This window comes from Camelus ferus, chromosome 20, assembly GCF_009834535.1.
Source record: "Camelus ferus isolate YT-003-E chromosome 20, BCGSAC_Cfer_1.0, whole genome shotgun sequence".
Lineage (NCBI taxonomy): Eukaryota > Metazoa > Chordata > Mammalia > Artiodactyla > Camelidae > Camelus > Camelus ferus.
This window is the reverse complement of record NC_045715.1, coordinates 35,256,095-35,274,354: the sequence shown is the minus strand read 5'-3', so window position 1 is coordinate 35,274,354 and position 18,260 is coordinate 35,256,095. Positions and strand designations below refer to the sequence as shown.

General features: G+C 47.6%; 1 protein-coding gene across 2 annotated transcripts in view; it reads right to left on the bottom strand.

Annotated features, from left to right (window-relative positions):
* Positions 1 to 2,286: 2,286 nt before the first annotated feature.
* The window catches only part of EFHC1 (EF-hand domain containing 1), a 107,827-nt gene continuing 91,853 nt past the window's right edge, over positions 2,287 to 18,260 (bottom strand). For both annotated transcript variants that reach the window (XM_032463257.1, XM_032463258.1), the window contains exons 8-11: positions 15,475 to 15,688; positions 14,967 to 15,114; positions 3,786 to 3,996; positions 2,287 to 2,511 (exon numbers count right to left, since the gene is read on the bottom strand). In XM_032463257.1, coding sequence (XP_032319148.1) covers positions 2,440 to 2,511; positions 3,786 to 3,996; positions 14,967 to 15,114; positions 15,475 to 15,688 — 645 coding nt within the window. In that variant the 3' untranslated portion in view covers positions 2,287 to 2,439. The remainder of the gene's footprint in view (positions 2,512 to 3,785; positions 3,997 to 14,966; positions 15,115 to 15,474; positions 15,689 to 18,260) is intronic.

Here is an 18,260-nt window from a genome sequence, read left to right as displayed (position 1 = left end):
TAATTGTCTCGGTATAATTCCTTCTCTTTCTTTGTCTGGATGCTCACGTTGGCTTTTACTTGAAGAACAAGTTTGCATCAACTTCAGCCTCATTTCAAACATTTTTCACTGCCAGTCATTTCTCGTGTGGCTTTTGAGACACACTTCTTCACTGCGGTCAGGCGAGTTGCGGAGTCGGACTTGAGGGAGGAGCTGGTACGCGGGGCGGTGGGGGTGAGTGGCGGCATTTCTTCCGTGTCTGTGACGGGAGGGGCGGGGGCGTGGGGGCGGGCGGCCGCCTCACAGCCGCCCCTGAGCCGCAGGGCACGTTCCAGCCGCGAGTGTGCCTGAAACTGCGGAGGGTCCTGGGCCCCGAATACACCGTTTTTTCCTATATGCATATACTTGTGACAAACTGCAAGAATTAGGCACGGTAGGAGATGAGTACTAATAGAAGAGTAACAACCGCAGCCTGTGGTACCTCACGTGAACGTGGCCCCTCTGCCTTCCTGCACGTCCTCACCGTCTCCTCGGGCCGCCGTGGGAGCCCGAGGCAGTGACACGGCCGTCAGTTCTGCTGTGTCAGGAGGAAGAGCACCTGCTCCAGGTGGGCCCGCACCCTCGAGCCCTGGCCGTGTGGGTGGCTGGGGACCCGGGGCGGAAGAGGTCAACACGCTGCTCAGGACGGCGCGCGGTTTAGAACTTTCCGCTTAGTATGTTCACACTGCGGCTGACCGTGGGTGTCTGGATGGGGTGGGGGGACTCCTGGGTCCTGACGTCACTTGGCTGGGAGAAGGTGGTTACGTTTCAGGGTAGCAGCCGCGGGTGCTGGTGCTGGACAGGTGTCCTCGTGTTAGTTGCGGGTTAGGTGGCCCCAGGCACGGTGGCATCACTCACATGGCCTGCTTGACCCTGGCTGTCTGCTGTGTCTTCCAGAACTGTCTTCAGGGAGAGCACAGGAGATGAGTGAGAGGTGGCAGTTAGCCAAGGACACCACGGGGCGTGAGGACCAGGCAGGAATGCAGACCCAGGGCGAGTGGCTCTGCGGGAGCAGCAGGGTGACCCCGAGCCCATCTGCTCATCCGTGCCCGGTGGGGGCGGCGCTGGCTGCTTGCTGGCTTGTTCCTGCAGGGAGTGGTGCTGGTGAGATTTAGGGACAGTGAATGCTAAGCTCCTGGTACAAATACAGCCCGCGGTGAATTAATTTCTCAAAGGCACTTGCTCGTGCTCCTACGGCAGCAGGATACTCACCCTAGTGACCCTGGATGTTCCAGAAACATCTAGAGACATCTTCTCACCTATTAGTCCCAGATGCCCTTACAGCCTATAGATCCACGTCTGAGACACCCCAGTTATTTTCAGGGCCCCTGGTGGTGCAGAGGACAGGCAGCAGGAAGGGATCCGAGAGCGTTCAGGAAGACGAAGTTGGTGGCCACGCCCCCGGAGCTCCGTCGATGGCCAGTAGCTGCTGCCAGTCTTCCTCTTACCTCAAGGCCAGGCTCTCTAAAAGCCGCTTTTCTAAAATTTTTTCCTACTACATATCAAAAAATACATTTTCCATCATGACCCAGGAAATACACTCATTTCAAACAAGTTTCATGAAACGATAGGCCCGTGCACCACACTCTATCCCCTATCTGATCCCATTTTTAAAATGCAGATCTACGCGTGGGCCTGGAAGCCCAGTTTGGAAAACACGGTGTGTATTTCCCTACAGTCTGGGGGCAGCAGCGACACCCCGCACCACGTGATGTCTCTCCTGCCCTCCTGCTCTTAATCTTCTGTACCTGTATCAGTCAGGGTTCTTTCTGCAGAGACACAGGACCAGCAGGCTGTATACACACTGAGGGAGGGAGGGACGGATCATGGAGCATTGGCTCCCATAACCCTGGAGGTGGACGAGCTCCCCCCTCCGCAGTCAGCAGACCCAGGAGGGGTGATGGTGTGGTTCCTGTCCCCGGCCAGCAGGCTCGACACCCAGGAAGAGCCAATGCTTCAGTCTGAGTCCAGAAGCAGGAAAACACTGATGTCAAGTCAGGCAGGAGGAATCCTCTCTCATCAGGGAAGGGTCGGCCTCCTCGTTCTATTCAAGCCTTTAGTGGAGGAGGGAGCGGGGGTGGGGGGGGCATCTGCTTTACTCCACCCTCCAACTCACTTGTTAACCTCATCCAGAAACAGCCCCCGAGACATGCCTGGAATAAGGTCTGACCTGATGTCCAGGCACCCCATGGCCCAGTCAAGCTGACGCACAAAATTCACCATCACAGTACCCTAACCCTCCTCCCCAAATAAGGCGCCGACCTCAGCTCCTGAGAGAGCCAATTTAATTTAGAATTCAGTAGTACTAGTGGTGGCAAAACAGAAGAACTGGAAAAGAAATATTTGAAGAGCTCTGTCAAGAGTACAAGGTATATGCAGGCACAACCTCCAAAGGCTGTGTTGCATCCTCTCCCCAGCGGGTCAGTTTGAGAAAGCGTGGACAAAGCTGTAGTAGTCGATCTTGTCTTCTCCATGAGAACACATCCTGACGAGCTGCGGGGGAGAGCGAGGTGGGGGGGGACAGGTGGGACCGTTAGGGACAGTCCCCACATCCTCTCTGTGACCCAGCTCAGAGTTCTTGTAATCTCACCTGGTTCTGACCTGGTCCTGTGAGCCTGGTGGGTAGTCAGACCACCCCCATCTTACACGTACTGAAATCAAAGCTCACACGGGGTACACAGCCTGCCCCAGGTTTCAGGGCTAACATTTCTATTGATAAAAGCATCATTTCCAAAGCATTTTGGTGTTTATACTCAAATACAACACTGCCCATCCAGTCTGCACAGAGTAAGGCTCTTATAAGAGCAGGCTGCTGTGATCACAGCCTAAAAGAAAATTCGAGCCATGTCCCTGCTCAAACCATGTCCCCATGGAACTCACCCGTGAGTGGTAGGAAGTACACTGATTCGCCGCGGTTACTTCAAAGACGTGTGCGAATCCACCCGCCCATGCTTTCCTGGTCCCTCCTTCCCAGATGGCAGCTCCCCCCGTCCCACGGCAGGTCACAGGCTGAGTGGTGAGCTGTCAGCCTGAGACTTGGGGACTAAGTGGGCATCTGGCCCACGTGGACAGTCACCCTCTATCTGCCTCCCCTGTCTTGTCTGAAAAATCCTCATCTCCAAGCTGGTCACAGTGGCCGCAAACCAAAGCCTTCCCTAAATGAGTCTTAACTTCCAAACATCCCTTTTTGCTAAAGTATCATTAGGAAGAAGGTGTACAGCATCTCGATGTTCTTAGTGAGAACGTCTCAATGATAATTAGCCGCAACGGTGGCAGAAAGTTTGTTCTGGCTTCTGGGGCACCCTGGCCAAAGGGGCTGATAACAGAAGAAAGGTGTGAAGCACCTTCTTCAGCTCACATGGAAACTCCAGGAGGGGAAGGTCGGGGTCATCCTCCACAGGCGGACGCCGCGGCCCGGGGCAGTGGTCTCACCCCTCCCCGGCCAGCCCCATGATGGGCGGAGGTGCACAGCGGCCGTGAAGGTGTCAGGAACTCCCACCATCCTGCTCAGTCCAGCGTGAATCCACCTCTGGCCCCCCTTACGGCCGCTCCCCGCAGTCCGGCCCCACCCACTTAGAGAGGTGCCCTCTGACTGCGGTCAGGAAAGAACACCAGTGCCAGAGTCAAGGGCAAATGATCAGAGCCGACAGGAGGTCTCACTGAACACCTCCAGTCTTCCCCAGTTACGATGAAACACGGTGCAGTTGCCTCTGGGAGCGAGTGAGCAGCCCCCGCCCGCAGTCCACCCCGGGTGTAACCCCACTGACCTCCTTGATCAAGGAGTCATCAACTGGGAGCTGCAAGGAGTTGCAGACTTTGAAGAACGTCTCCCTGTCCACGAGTCCCGAGGCCTCCTTGTCGTAAACCTGGAAGGCCTCGGGGATGTTGTCCCTGCACGGGACATCTTTCCGTTGCTTCTGGATCGTGTCTATCAGCATCTCCAGGGCCTGCACGCCTGGGTCCTCTTCCGTTTGCTGGCTGCGGAGAGAGTGAGGAAGTGGCTGGATGTGGGGTTCACTCCTGACCAGTCCTACCTCGGCCACCCAGTTCTCCTGGGAAGTCGGGGAAGCTTCTGAAGACGAACAGCTTTGATGCTAAGCTGACCGATCACTGAGCGCCGGCCTGCGGGGCTGAGGGATGGAGACCTCACTCAGGAAGCCTGGTTAGGCTCAGCCTCCCCTGCTGCCGTCCCGTAAATCACCACCACGCAGAGTGCCGCACCCACACCATCACCACCCATGTCCGGTATTTGTGGGAGTCACTTGATGGTCAGCACCTATGTTACATCATCTCCAAATAAATGTTTTAGTTACACACACATACATACACACACATGCACGCACGTCAGGAATCTTCCTCCCCAGACCACTCTGAGTTTGGTGGGCGGTCATCTATGGAAGAATCTGCTCTGTGCAGTGGATTGAGAAATTGAGGCTTAGCATATCGGACAACTAACATTTCTCCACTTGTTTAAATAGTTGCAGCCCAATCAGAACAGAAATGTTCTATTATTCTAAAATACAGCTAACAGAACAGAAATACACTGATGATTTGAAATCTGCCAGTTAAAATGTAAACCAGCTGGCCTTTGACTCAGCAGAAATTTTGTATTTTTCCTTGAAATTACATTCCATTCACTTTCTTAAGGAATGTTACATGAATGCAATGTGTCCCTATGTTTGCACATCTCATTAATTACTCATAATTCTCTGTGACGCAAATACGCATATGAACTAGAATTTAGAATATCCTGTATCTCCTGTGACCTTAAAATTATAAATAAAAATTATTCTACAATGAAGAGAGATGAATAACCCAGAGCAACAGGAAGAAGGAGCCTGTCCCTCCAAAACACAGCTGGGATAAGCAGATGCCTCATTTTTATCTCCTTTGAATACGAAGGTACAGTTATAAAAATAAAGAACTTTAAAGCTTTGTAAATCCGCTTTGGAACAAAATGGGGCCCAATACACTCAGTAAGGGCTCCTCCCTCGCCGAGTCCCCTCCTTCCAGACCTTCACAAAACCAATACACTGCTGCTTCCTTGTTCCTATTATTCCTTGTATATAATTTTCAAAGAGTTCACTGTGCCAAAGAGCCTCTTTCAACTTATTTCCCTTTTTGTACCTGCTGACAACCCTTGCTGAGGGAGGTATAAAAAGTGGTGTAAGCTTTTAGGAACAATTGGGACACGAGAAAAAAAAGACCAGCCGAGAATTTCAAATAATTTATCCTAAGGAAACATGAGTGGTATACAGTTGTATACTTCATGTCCAAAAATCAGGACTTGGTTAAATAATATACACTACAATCAGGCAAGGTAATAATACGCAGCTATTTGACAATGTTGCAGAAAGAGAAGAAAGAAAGATTCTTGGTGAGAAAATCAAAGGGCAAAAGTATACATGGGGCAGGGGAGGGTGGAGCTCCGTGGTAGAGCACATGCTTAGCATGGACTAGGTCCTGGGTTCAATCCCCAGTACCGCCACTTTAAATGAATGAATGAATGAATGAATGAATGAATCCAATTACCTCCCCAACCCCTCCCCCAAAAAAACTAAATTAAAAAAAAAAGTATACACAGAACAAATGCTACCTTTTATGTAAAAGTTGTGAGGGAATAAGAATATATATTTAAATTTGCTCACATTGTATAAAGAAACTGGGAAGATTTTCAAAACATCAGGGAAGGAGGCAGTTACCTGTGGAAGAACGGAGGATAACTTGTAGGCAGATGGACAATAGGGGTGGGAGCAAAACTTCCCCCTGGTCTCTTCCTACACACACATCCAACCCCTGTGAATGTAACACCTACTCAAAAAATCAAGTTCTCACTGCTTCACGAAGTATTCACGACACCAGACACATTCACAATGCGCTGCCAAGGGAAAAGTGCTGTCAGATAGTTTTACAGAATCATTCCATGATACATGCATATTAAAACAACACATTAGAAGAAGTCATCTCTGGGTTATGGAATGTTAAGATTTTTATTTCTATTTGTAGTTCTTAAATGTTGACTCCCTGAGTGTTCTTACTCTGAACATGTGTCGTGGTAAGGCAGGAAACATTAAAAACGTAATAAAGATCTCTAGTCTCTGAATGCTGTCTGGCGTTATCTATTACAGAAGTGAGATGTATTTATCTGATGGGTTTGCCTCCAATCATACAAACATACAGGGAGCTATTTTAGGGGCAGAAAGCCGTCAGAACTCAGTCTCCCACACCTTCCCAGGAGTTAGAGCCACCAAACATACAGGTTTAAAATGTGATCATCCAATCATTTTGGGAAAGAGAAGATAACTCCCCCTTCCCTCGAGTCTCCAGACACCCCTCCCGCTTCATTCAGCGGGGGACGCCCGCGGCGCCTGCTGCCTCAGAGGAACAGCCTGCAGCCCATGGTCCTGTTCAAGTTACAAACTAAGAAGACAAGTTAAAGAGCTCAAGCTGCAGCCCCTGCTTCATCGCGGGGCCCCAGCCAGGCCTGTTCTGCAGGAAAGCTGCGATCATTCCACGGTTAACACGGGTTAGCACGGGAACACAGGGGCCGCCTGGCTCAGCCTCAGTGGGGCGGACACCTGAGAGAGAGGGCCGGATCCCCAGCATGTGGCACATGCTCCGTTCCAAGCCCACCAGGGCTCGACCTTTGCTTTCCATAACAGCAAACAAGAGTTTCATAGGGCGATCGACCTCCCGCAGGTAAGAGAGATACCATGGCTTTCAGTCTGCCCTTAGAATATTTTGCTACGAGTACCCTGGCAAAGCCGTCCACTTAGCAAGTCCTAAACAGAATTCACATATTCTCTGACAAAGCTAACAGTCTGCAGTCCTCTTCTTTCTTTTGCTATATACACATACTGTATGCATCAACACCAACAATGTATTAGAACTTTAAAGTGTGGCTATTTTAATTGCAAAAATTAATTCAGTATTGATATTTTAGTCTGACCTTAGCTCCTGATCTGTGATGCAGGGCCTCCCCTTGCCCCAGTGAAGGTAAACCTACCTAGAGGAACAGGCAGTCACTTGCCTACAGCTCTGTAGGCAAGGTGTCAGGTGTCAGGAAGACGAGTAAGGAGACCGCTAACTTCTCGCGCTCTCCTCTGGCAAGGCAGAGCAAGTTAAGAGCATGGGGTCTGGACCCTGACTGCCTGGTTCAGAGTCTCAGCTCTGCCACTGAAAGTCTGCATGACCTTGAGTAACCTACCCAATGGCTCTGTGCCTCAGTTTCCCTATCTGTTCTATGGGAGCTTTTAAGGAAAGTCGGCTCATAAAGATCGCTGTGAGAGCTGAATGAGTTACTACATATAAAGTATTTAGTACCTGATGTGGCAGACACGTGCCGATGTGAGCTTTTAGCAAGTTCTTCTGACAGTCCTTGTAGAAATGTCAGTCCACTCACCTAACAACTGTTTATTGAACATGGACGGCTGAGTGCTGGCTTTAGAATAAGCTGTTGAGTATAATAAGGAATCTGTCTCTAGTAAGGATCCCTGCTCTCCAGAAGGGGAGCCAGGACACAAACTGTGAAAGCAGGAACAGAAATGGGAAAACCACCATTACCATTTAAGAAAGGTGCAGAGGAGGAGAGGACCAGGAAGGGAAGACCTGGGAGATGGCCTCTAACCTGGGCCTTGAAGGCTGGGAGGGCTTGGAACTGCAGAACAAAGGAACTAGAGACAGTGGAGACAGCATGAAGGAAGGAAGGAAGCTTGAGAGTCGTACTGTAAACCTGTTCGTCTGCAGGGCAGCGTTTGGGGAAGGAAAGCTAGAACTCAAGTTAGATGGTCATCTGGAGCCACGCTATGGTAGTTCTTGGATTCCAGACTAAGAACTTCAGAATTTTGTTTTTAAGTGATGGCAGCCTCTTAAAAGTAGTATGATGAAGAAATCAAAGAAGATCAAAAGGGAAATTAAAATATCTAGGAACAAACAAAAATGGAAATGTAGTTGACCACTGAATAAATGCAGGGTTTACAGGCATCAACCCTCCATGCAGTCAATGATCTGCATAACTTATCGGCCCACTGAAGATGTGGTTATCCATATCTGCAGTCCTACATCCACAGATTCAACCCCCTAAGGACTGTATAGTGGTAAGATACATATTTATTGGAGAAAATCTGCATTTAAGTAGACCCACACAGTTCAAACCTATGTTGTTCATGGGTCCCCTGTACTACATACTAAAATTTATGGGATGCAGCAAAAGCAGTTCTATGAAGGAAGTTTCTAGCAATAAATGCCTACATTAAGAAAAAAGAAGGATCTCAAATAAACAACCTAACTTTATACCTCAAGGAACTAGAGAAAAAATAAAAAACCAAACCCAAAGTTAGCAGAAGAAAGGAAATAATAAAGATCAGAGCAGAAATAAAGGAAAGAGAGACTAGAAAAATGATAGAAAAGATCAATGAAACTAAGAGCTGTAATTTTGAAAAGATAAACAAAGCTGACAGACCCTTAGCTAGACTAAGAATAAAAAGAGTCAAATAAATAAAAATCAGAAATGAAGGAGACACTACAACGAATACTACAGAAATGCAAAGGCTCATAAGAGACTACTATGAACAGTTATACATCAACAGACTGGGGAACCTGGAAGACATGGACAAATCCCTAGAAACATACAACCCACCAAGCCTGAATCGTGAAGAAAGAGAAAATCTGAACAGACCAATAACAAGCAAGGAGATTTAATCAACAATCAACAGTCTCCCAATGAAGAAAAGACCAGGACCAGATGGTTTCATAGTGAGTCGTACCAGACATTTAAAGAATTAATACCAATTCTTCTCAAACTCCTTCAAAAAACTGAAGAGGAGGGCACACTCCCGAGTGCATATTTCAAGGCCAGCATTACTCTGGCATCAAAGTCAGATTAGGACACCACAAGAAAATAAAATTACAGACCAGTATCCATGGTAAACACAAACGTAAGAGTCCTCACCAAAATACTAGCAAGCCGAATTCAGCAGCACACTGAAAGGGCCATACATCATCATCAAGTGGGATCTATCCTTACTGTGCAAGGATGGTTTAAGAGGCACCAAAAAATACACCACATTAACAGAACGAAGGCTAAAAATCATATGATCAACTCAGTAGATACAGCAAAGGCATTTGACAAAATTCAACATCCTTTCATGATGAAAATTCTCAACAAATCAAGTGTAGAAGGAGTGTACTGCAACATTATAAAGGCCACATATGACAAGCCCACAGCTACCACCACACCCAGCAGGGAACAAGACAATGATGCCGACTCTGTAAAATCAGGAACAAGACAAAGATGCCCACTCTTGCCACTTCTATTCAACATGGACCCAGCCAGAGAAACTAGGCAAGGAAAAAAAGAAAGGCATCCAAATAGGAAAGGAAGAAATAAAATGGTCTGTTTGCAGATGACATGATCTTATATACAGAAAACCCTAAGACTCTACCAGAAAACTGTTAGAACTAGTCAAAAAATTCAGTCGAGATCTAGGGTACAAAATCAACATACAAAAATTAGTCGTATTTCTACATACTAACAATGAGCTATCTGAAAGGAAAATGAAGGAAACAGTGTCATTTAAAATAGCATTAAAAAAAACACTTAGGAATAAATTTAACCAAGGAACTGAAAGGCCTGTAGACTGAAAACTCTAAGACACTGATGAAAGAAACTGAAGATGACAAACAAATGGAAAGATACCTTGTGTTCCTGAATCGGAAGAATGAACGTTGTTAGAATGATACTACCCTATTGCCACCTATAGATTCAATGCAATCCCCACCAAAATTCCAATGGCATTTTTCAGAAATAGAAGAAAACCCTGAAATTCATATGGAACATGGTCTGCGGCTGCTCTCGCTCCACAAGGGCAGAGCTGAGGAGTCACAGGAGAGATGGCGTGGCCCACAAAGCCTTTTTCCAAAATAGTCTGCCAGCCCTGCCCCAGACAGCGAGCTCCTGATTCTCCCACACGGCTGCCCGAGCGTTTACTGAGGACCGGCACGTGGTACAGCCTCCAGCATCTGCTGGATTAATGAATAAACGACAAGAAACCACTGGATCTGAAAGCAGTCAGTGACCTCCAGGAAGCGACTCAGGAAGTGTTTGGATGCCAGAGCAGTCAGAAGGGAGGCGGCGGCAGACACAAAATAAAAGAATCACACGTGGAGGAATGGGAGCGGCTCGGCTCTGACCAGGAGGTAAAGAGATGAGCAGAGAGACGTTCTCGGGGGGCTGGAGCAGCTCGCACCGGATCCCTGGATCTGTTTGAGACCAGCTGCAAAATGAACATGGAGGAGCTGGGGGCTTAAAGAAGACGGAAAAAGAAGTGAGGATATTCAGAAACGTTCATGTGGGGGAAATGGCTGGAAGTGAAAGAGGATGAAAAGGATCGCTGGGCAGGGGAGGCGGGTCCTCAGGAGGCCGAACAGCACGCGTGGACACGCTGACCCAACATGCACCGGAGCCAGGCACGCGTGTGCGGTCCCGCTCCTCCCGCAGGGGCGTCTGTGAGGAGCTCGTTCCCTTGAGTTCAATGTATTGCCACGAGGACCCAAGCCCGAACAGGACTTCGGATGAAGTCAATCCCCAGGCATCTGTGCTCTGCTTTAATTTTCTGGCTCAAAGACAATGGCTAATTCAGATTTCATCGGCCTGGAACTGACACTTGATATAGAAAGTTCTCAGGCCCGACAAGTACGCAGGACCCCTTTCATTATTCTTAGCAACGATTAGGCAAATAAAGGACTTGTATTTCCTTAGAGTGGGGTTCTGTACCAGAGGGAGGAGTTAGGAGCCAAGGACAGAAAGGCTAGAGGACGTGGAAAGACGTGGAAGGATGTGTAAGGTGTGACCTTGGATTCGTATCATCTTCAAGCCTCTTCTCTCATTGCCACCCCCCTCACCAGCCCTTCTGACCCACCACGAGAGAAGAGAGGGACAGTGATGGTCAAAACGAAGACAGTCATGGATCTCTTAACCCAGAGCTTTGCATTTCTCTTTATTTTTACTGGTATCTTATTCTAATTGCCCCAGTACTATCTGTTTCTCATGACTCCATCAGTGGGGGAAACATTCTACTGGTGGTACACCAGAGCAAGAAGCTTTCCTGCCGGTGTTTGCACATTCGTGGGGAAAGCTCTGGAGAAGTACTTGAGTTAAATGCATGCTCTGAATCTCACTTTCACGGAGCCCAGCCGCCCAACTACGTGCCCCAGCCCGCGCGCCTCTGGCTCTCCTAGACGGCAGCCGTATTTCACCAGATCCGAGACTTTCTTTTCACATTTTTTACATCTCTGAAATCAGGATGCATTTTAAAATTGATGGTGAATATTAATTTTAATCGACAGTTTGTTTCTGAGTACAGATGAAATAATGCTATGTATTTATTTTACTTCTACGTTTTACGTTCATTTTGTCTCTTTTATTTACATAGTCAATAGAATAGAGTATTTCAGAACACTCCTCCCTCCTGAAACCTGCAACGTCTCCCCAGTCCCCGTTCCTCCCACTGCGCTGCTACACTGAAAACAGGGAGCCGGTCAGAAGGACCCTCGATCGTGCCTCCTGCCTGCCTGCCTGCATCCGCACCCACACACCCTGACTTCCTGCCTGTCATACACCTCAGGGCTTCAAAGAGTAATCCGGGCCCCCGGTGGGTTCCCAAGGTCCTTGCTGGAGTATGTGAGGTCAAGGCTATTCTCATGATAACAGTAAATCTTTATTTGCTTTTTCGCTCTTGTTTTCTCACAAATGCACAGCAGAGTTTTCCAAAGGACATGTGACAAGTGACAGAGAAGTGGGTGCACAACAGAGGCAGATGAAGGTCCAGCTGCCTCCTATTAATAAAGTCAGACGTTAAAGAGATTTGCAAAGATGTATAGCAGTGCCACCTCTTTTGGGTTTGAGAATATATAGTTATTTTTCATAGAAATTACATTATTTGTATTAACATGAAATGGTTTTTCTTAAAAATATGAATAAATATTTTTAAATGTCTCAGCTGTCATTTCTAATACTGCAAATATCAATAGCTATAAACCACATAAACTGAAATCTCTGAGGTCCTAAGTGAGTTTTAATGTAAAGGTGTCCTGAGGCCAAAATGTTTCAGAACTTCTGCCCTAGACAGACAACCAGTGCTCCCATCTCAAGCCAACTCCTCCGTGAGTACCAGACCCCATCCTCTCTCACACATCCATCCACATTCCCTTCCCCTCGGGGGATTATTCCTATTTACATATAAACATGCTGTTCTCTATTCCAGCTTTAAGACAAACAAAAACCCTTCTCGACTCCACATCCCCTACTGGCTCCTGCCCCACTTCTCTGTTCCCCTTGGCACCAAACTTCCTCAAAAAGAGTTGTCTATACTTCCAAGGTCAAATTCCTCTCCTCCCATTCTCTTAAATGCACTCCCATCAGGTTTCCAAACCTCGCGTTCCAGTGGAAGTCCTCGCTGAGGTCCCCAACACCCACTACCCGCAGCCAAGTCCCAATTCAACACGAGGAATCACTGTCTTCCTCGATGTGCGGGCAAGCCCTGCTTTGCACAGTTCCGATGAATTTCAGTTCCCACTGTTTGGTTCAATGGCCCAGCCCTGGGCAACATGGTTCAAGTGTCAGTTACCGCAATTTATTAGCTGTGAGTATTCGCAGAAAGCGCAAATTCACTGTCAGGTTTTCAGTTCACGAATCATAACATGAATAACAGATGCGTCATGATCTGCGACAATCCTATCACTCCTGTCAGTGACTGGTGGCCGGTGGCTATTTTTCGGGTCACACACAGACAGCAAAGCCTGCAGATACGCTGCCTCCTTTTCTCTCACGGATAAACCCAAGTGACATTGTACAAAAACAGATAACTGACGGAGGGGATTGACCAACAGTGTGGCAAAGAAACAAATGGTGATAAAGCTAGAAGTAAAATTCAAGTCCCGCACAAAGGACTTGCAGAGGAACGAGCTGCCTGTTGCTGACACCCTGCCGTTCCCTGGACTCTCGATACGCTGCCCAAGGGACTCAGGAAGGAGGTTTATTGACACAGATGAGGGAAGTGATCGCAATGCAAGGGATGAAGACACCCCAGGCGCCAGCCAAAAACGTCACATTAAAAGAACTCTGAGATATTTCACTGTTACTAACGGAACTCGAGGACATATTTCATAATGCTAAAAGCAAAAATAATAAATCGTTGGAAGTTGGTCCAAACTTAGAAAGGAATATGACAGTGTGCCAAGGCATCAAAAAGATGTTCGCTCTGCACTGTAAGTTATAGGACAACCGGAAGGCAAGCACCATTCCAACGACCCTTAACACGTTTTTCACAAAGAAATAGAGCACTTTAAATTCTCCATGTTGCCAATGTTTTGAATTACTAAATAAAAATCAGTTTTACTATTTATTTCCCTACACATTTATAACCATCAGAGTTTTTCATGTTCTGACAGTTTTAACCGTTGCAGAACAAGAGTCAAGTTCCCCATCGGGACCAAGGCTGTGGGCGCGGCCACGGGCACAGTCCTGCACTAGCGTGTGACCGCGGGCGGCTGCGGTCTGTCCACCTGCCTTCCAGGATGCACACACACCCGCTTTCCCACCTGCCTCTCGGGTTGTCCTCTCGGTCTCCCTCCCCAGCTCTCAGTGCTGGGGGGCCCAGAGGGAGACCCTTGGAGCCGGTCTCTCTCCTTTACCTGCAATGACTACCCCGGAGATTTCACCCAGTACCTTGGCTTTAAATATCATCTACATGCCAACAACTCCCCATTTCTGTCACCTGAACTCCAGACTTATGTATCCAACAGCCTGTTGCATATCTCTACCTGGGCATCTGATAGGCATCTCAAACCCTGTCTATCCAAAACTGAAATCCCCCTGCCAAAAAAACCCTCCTTTCCCCACAATGTACATCTTCCCCATCTCAGACGATGGCCTCTTCTTCCTTCTAGGTGCTCAGGCCAAAAACCCAAGTCATCTTTAACCCCTGTCTCTCTTTCATCTCCCCTGTAGAGTCTGTCTGAAGTCCTACTGGCTCTGCCTTAAGATACATCCAAAATCGGGCCACATCCCCTCCCTTCGCTGGTGCCCCCTGGCCTACGCACCACCTCCTGCCCAGATCACCACAATATTCTCCTAACTGAGCTCCCACCTCATCTCTTCTTAACATAACAACCAGTTCTTTTAAAACATTTGTTAAATCTTGCTGTTCCTCTACTCAGAATGCCCCAAACGGCTCTTCATTTCACTCAGAGAAAACCCAGTACCTTGCCACAGACCTCGCAGGTCCTAAACCTTGTGGCCCCTGCTTAACCTCCTAACTCCAGCTGTCACTCCCCCTCACCCACGGCGGCCACGCTCCCGGCCAGGTCACCTGAGCACACCGGGCAGGGAGCTGCTCAGGGTCCAAGCACCCACCACCCCCTCTTCCCAGAAAGCTCTCCCTCCAGGTGTCCACACGACTAACTTGTTTACCTGCAAGCGTTTGCTCAGAGTCACCTTCGCAAGGTGTGATCACCTCTGCCAACCAATCGCCACCCACCCTCACTGTCCGGAACCCTGACCACCCTTGCTTCGCCCCATCTTCCCACAGCACCTAACACACCGTGCCATCTCCTCACTTGTGCTGTTTACTGGCTCTCCCCCACCGCCCAGGAGGTCAGCAACTTCTTGTCCATTTTGTTTACTGCTAAAAAGCCCCAGGGCCTAGTGATAGTGTCTGACACATGCTAGGCTTTCCATAATTATTTGCTAAATAAATGAAATTGAAAAAGTTCTAAGTTACCAGTCATTATATTGGACCCAGGGACCCTATGTGTATGTCTAAGGACACCCATTTGGCGAGGGAGATCTGAAAATCTGAATGGTGATTATCCATTCGTTCTATTAAGAACTATTTCCTGGAGAGCTCACTGTGCCAAAGCCAAAATGGACCCTAGATGGGCAAACGTACTTTTCCAATTCCGGGGCAGGAGCTTCCCGCTTCCGAACACGGCTCTGCACCGACAGGAGAGCCTCCGGTGAGTACTGGGCAGCGTTGTTCTCCATGTATTTCAAAACATAGTCGTCTGCATCAAGGATGACGAACCGGTGGCCGAACACTGGGGAGAGGGCAGAAATGCACTCAGCTTGGGTGTGTTTCTATCAGGCAACTGAGAGAAAAGTAATACCGCTCCTCCGATGGCAGGTTCACAGATGTGTATTTGTGACCTTGAGTCATGACCTTCCAACAGCTCTCAAAACTACCGTGCAGTAGGTCATTCAGCTTAGGAAGCTCAAGTCTACTTCTGTAGCCAAGAAATGCAACAAATTCACAGTTCTATTTGATAAAGGAGGAGATTAAGACCCACATCTAACATGTCAAGCTAACTGCCTCCTACAAGGGTTACTTGAATTCAATTCCAAATAAGAAGAACCCGCACACTCACTTAGCAAGCAAGCAAAACCGTGCCGAGACCCACCTTCAACCACAGCCCCAATGAAGAAGTCGCTGGGGCCGTAGTAGACGGGGTTTTCTGCAGAGGAGCCTGGTTTGACAACTTTAGTTCTGCCAAGGTACTTGCCCCCAATGATACCAGAATTGCGAACAGGAGGCTCAAAGATACTGATCATGTCCGTGGCTAGAAAATAAGAGAAGACAAATCGGCGGTCTCTGTCTTCTGGGATGGGAGATTCCTGGAAAAGTGAAGAAAAGAGGATATTATGAAGGGACATGATATGAAATGCCTACAGGGACCAGGTGTACAATGTAAACCTAACACGCGGAGAACATAAATGCACAGGATGGGGGGCTCGGGGGGCCTGGAAAGGACACACCTCCTCCCAGGGAGGCTGCCCCACCTGTGTGTCACCCCTGCAGGGATGGCTGCCCCGTGGGAAAAGGCCCAATGCTGCTAGATCTTCCAATTTTTCATGAGAAGATAGAAACCCGCCTCACTACATAAAACCCCTGGTTTTAAAATGTTGACTTCAACTCTTCAAAAGCACCAGGCAGGCCAACCAAAACACACACATGGGCCACCGTCTGCCCAGAGGCTGACACTGTGTTCAACCCCAGGGACACTCAATGGTTATGCTAACTTTAGCTCTTTAAACAAATCCATTTCCATGTGTGATTTTGAAAAGAAAATTTAAGAAGGGAAGAGGGAGTACTCTAATGTCATGGAGTTGAAAGGGATTCTGAGAAACTCTGCTGTAGACAAGACTTTTCCTAAATCAAATCACTGAGAGAGAGCCCATAGCCCTTAAGAAACAAATTCCAGACAGAACAAGCGTAAACACAGACAAGCTCATTCCTGACCCAAACTCTCTCACACCACCACTTCAGCACGTATCTTATTATTCAGACCAGGGAATTCTCAGTGTAATAATTTCTCATCTCCTGGAGAAAGTCATTGGGTTTCCTCTTAGTAAAATAATTTCATCAGACCATTCCCTACCTAACAGTCCTCCAACTTTTTCCACTAGATACATTTATCATAAGAAATTTTTTTTAAAACAAACACGCACCGTATAGTTAATAAAAATCAAATCACACCACCCCTCTGTTCTCAAACATCCAGAAGAGCTCCCATCACATTCAAAATAAACACGAGCTCTGAGCGGGGCTCAGGCAGGTGTACAAGGGGGCTGGGGGACGGTGGCAATGGTTCACCCTGGTGGAAAGGAGTATTTTTAAATTAAAAAAAAAAAAAGTTTTCACAGGGAAATATATACAAGATCTTGTGGTAGCTCACAGCGAAAACAAAAATGTGACAATGAAGATATCTATGTTCAAATATAACTGTAAAATTGTGCTCTACACTGGAATTTGACATAAAATTGTAAAATGACTATAACTCAATAAAAAAATGTTTTGCCATTTTATTATGAATTTCTAAGTTTATTAGACTTACAGAAAAGTTGCATAATAGAGAATTTTCGCATGCCCTCACCAAGCTTCCCCTAAAATTAACACCTCACATAACCACAGGACACGGGTCAAACCCAGGAAGAGCAGCAGCGGTACAACGCTTTAAACAAGCGTCCTCTCTCACATTTCACCTGCTTCCACTTAGTTCTTCGTTTCTCTCTCTTCAGTCTCATCCGATTTGTGAAGGTTCCTCAGTCTGCCCTTGTCTTTCATGACCTTGACACTTTTGAGGAGTACTGGTCAATTATTTTGTTGACTGTCCCTCATGCATCTCATTTTTTGCATCTTTGGCAAAAATACCACACACAAAAAAATATTAATGTCCTTCTCAGGGCACATCAAGGAGTTCAAGATGTCAACACATCTTTCTATTGGTGATGCTGACCTTGACTGCTTCGTTAAGAAGATGCCTGGTGGGTTTCTTCCCTGTAAAGTTACCATCTTTCCCTCTGCAGTTGTAACTATGTTGAGGGAGACACTTTGAAACTATGAAAATCTTGTTTCTCCCCAAAGGTTTTCCCACTAATTTGAGCATCCACAGATGAGTCCTGTCAGCAACAAGCACCACTGTGGCGTGTGCTTCATGGTAATTTTTTACTGCCCTCTTCTATGTTTATTCATTGAGATTCCACTGTACGGAGCAGCTGTCTCTTTGCAGATGGGTATCGGATCACTGACGTCCTTTAGAATTATGGGCACATGACGACAGTAAGAAGCAGGTCAACTTTTAGTTGGTTTTATTTTTAAATTCTCTCCAGGCTTGTGACTCACAGTCTCTGTGACCTGCACCCTGGGTGACGGCTACCACCACCCCCGCTCCGGCCTCGTGGCCCTGGTTGCCAAGCCCGGAGCTGGCCCCAGCCCGGCCCCGGCCCCACCCTCAGCTCCGCCCCGGCTTCCCTCCCTGCTCTGCTCAGCTGTGCCCTCCTCGGGGAGGCTTTCCCTGAGCCCCTGAAATGAACGCGCCCCTCCCCGTCCCTCATTCTCCTTGCTTTACCTTTTACAGCACGTGTCACACTACCTGATGTATTTTATGACCTACTTGCTAATCGACTAGGATGTCCCCAACTGGAACATCAGCTCCATGAGGACAGAGAGTTGCGCCTCGTTCTCGCCCTAGACCCATGCCCAAAGCAGAGTTCTGTAAGGTTTGCTGAATTAATAAATCAATAATTAAATACACACGTCCTTCTATACAGATATGTCTTGTACAATACAAAGTACATATAAAACTATCAGGGGCCATAAAATAAACGCACTCATAATAAATCATAAACAGAGGCTGTAATTTCTTCTTAACAAATCCCATAGATTTTACCGTCCTGCATGCTCCTC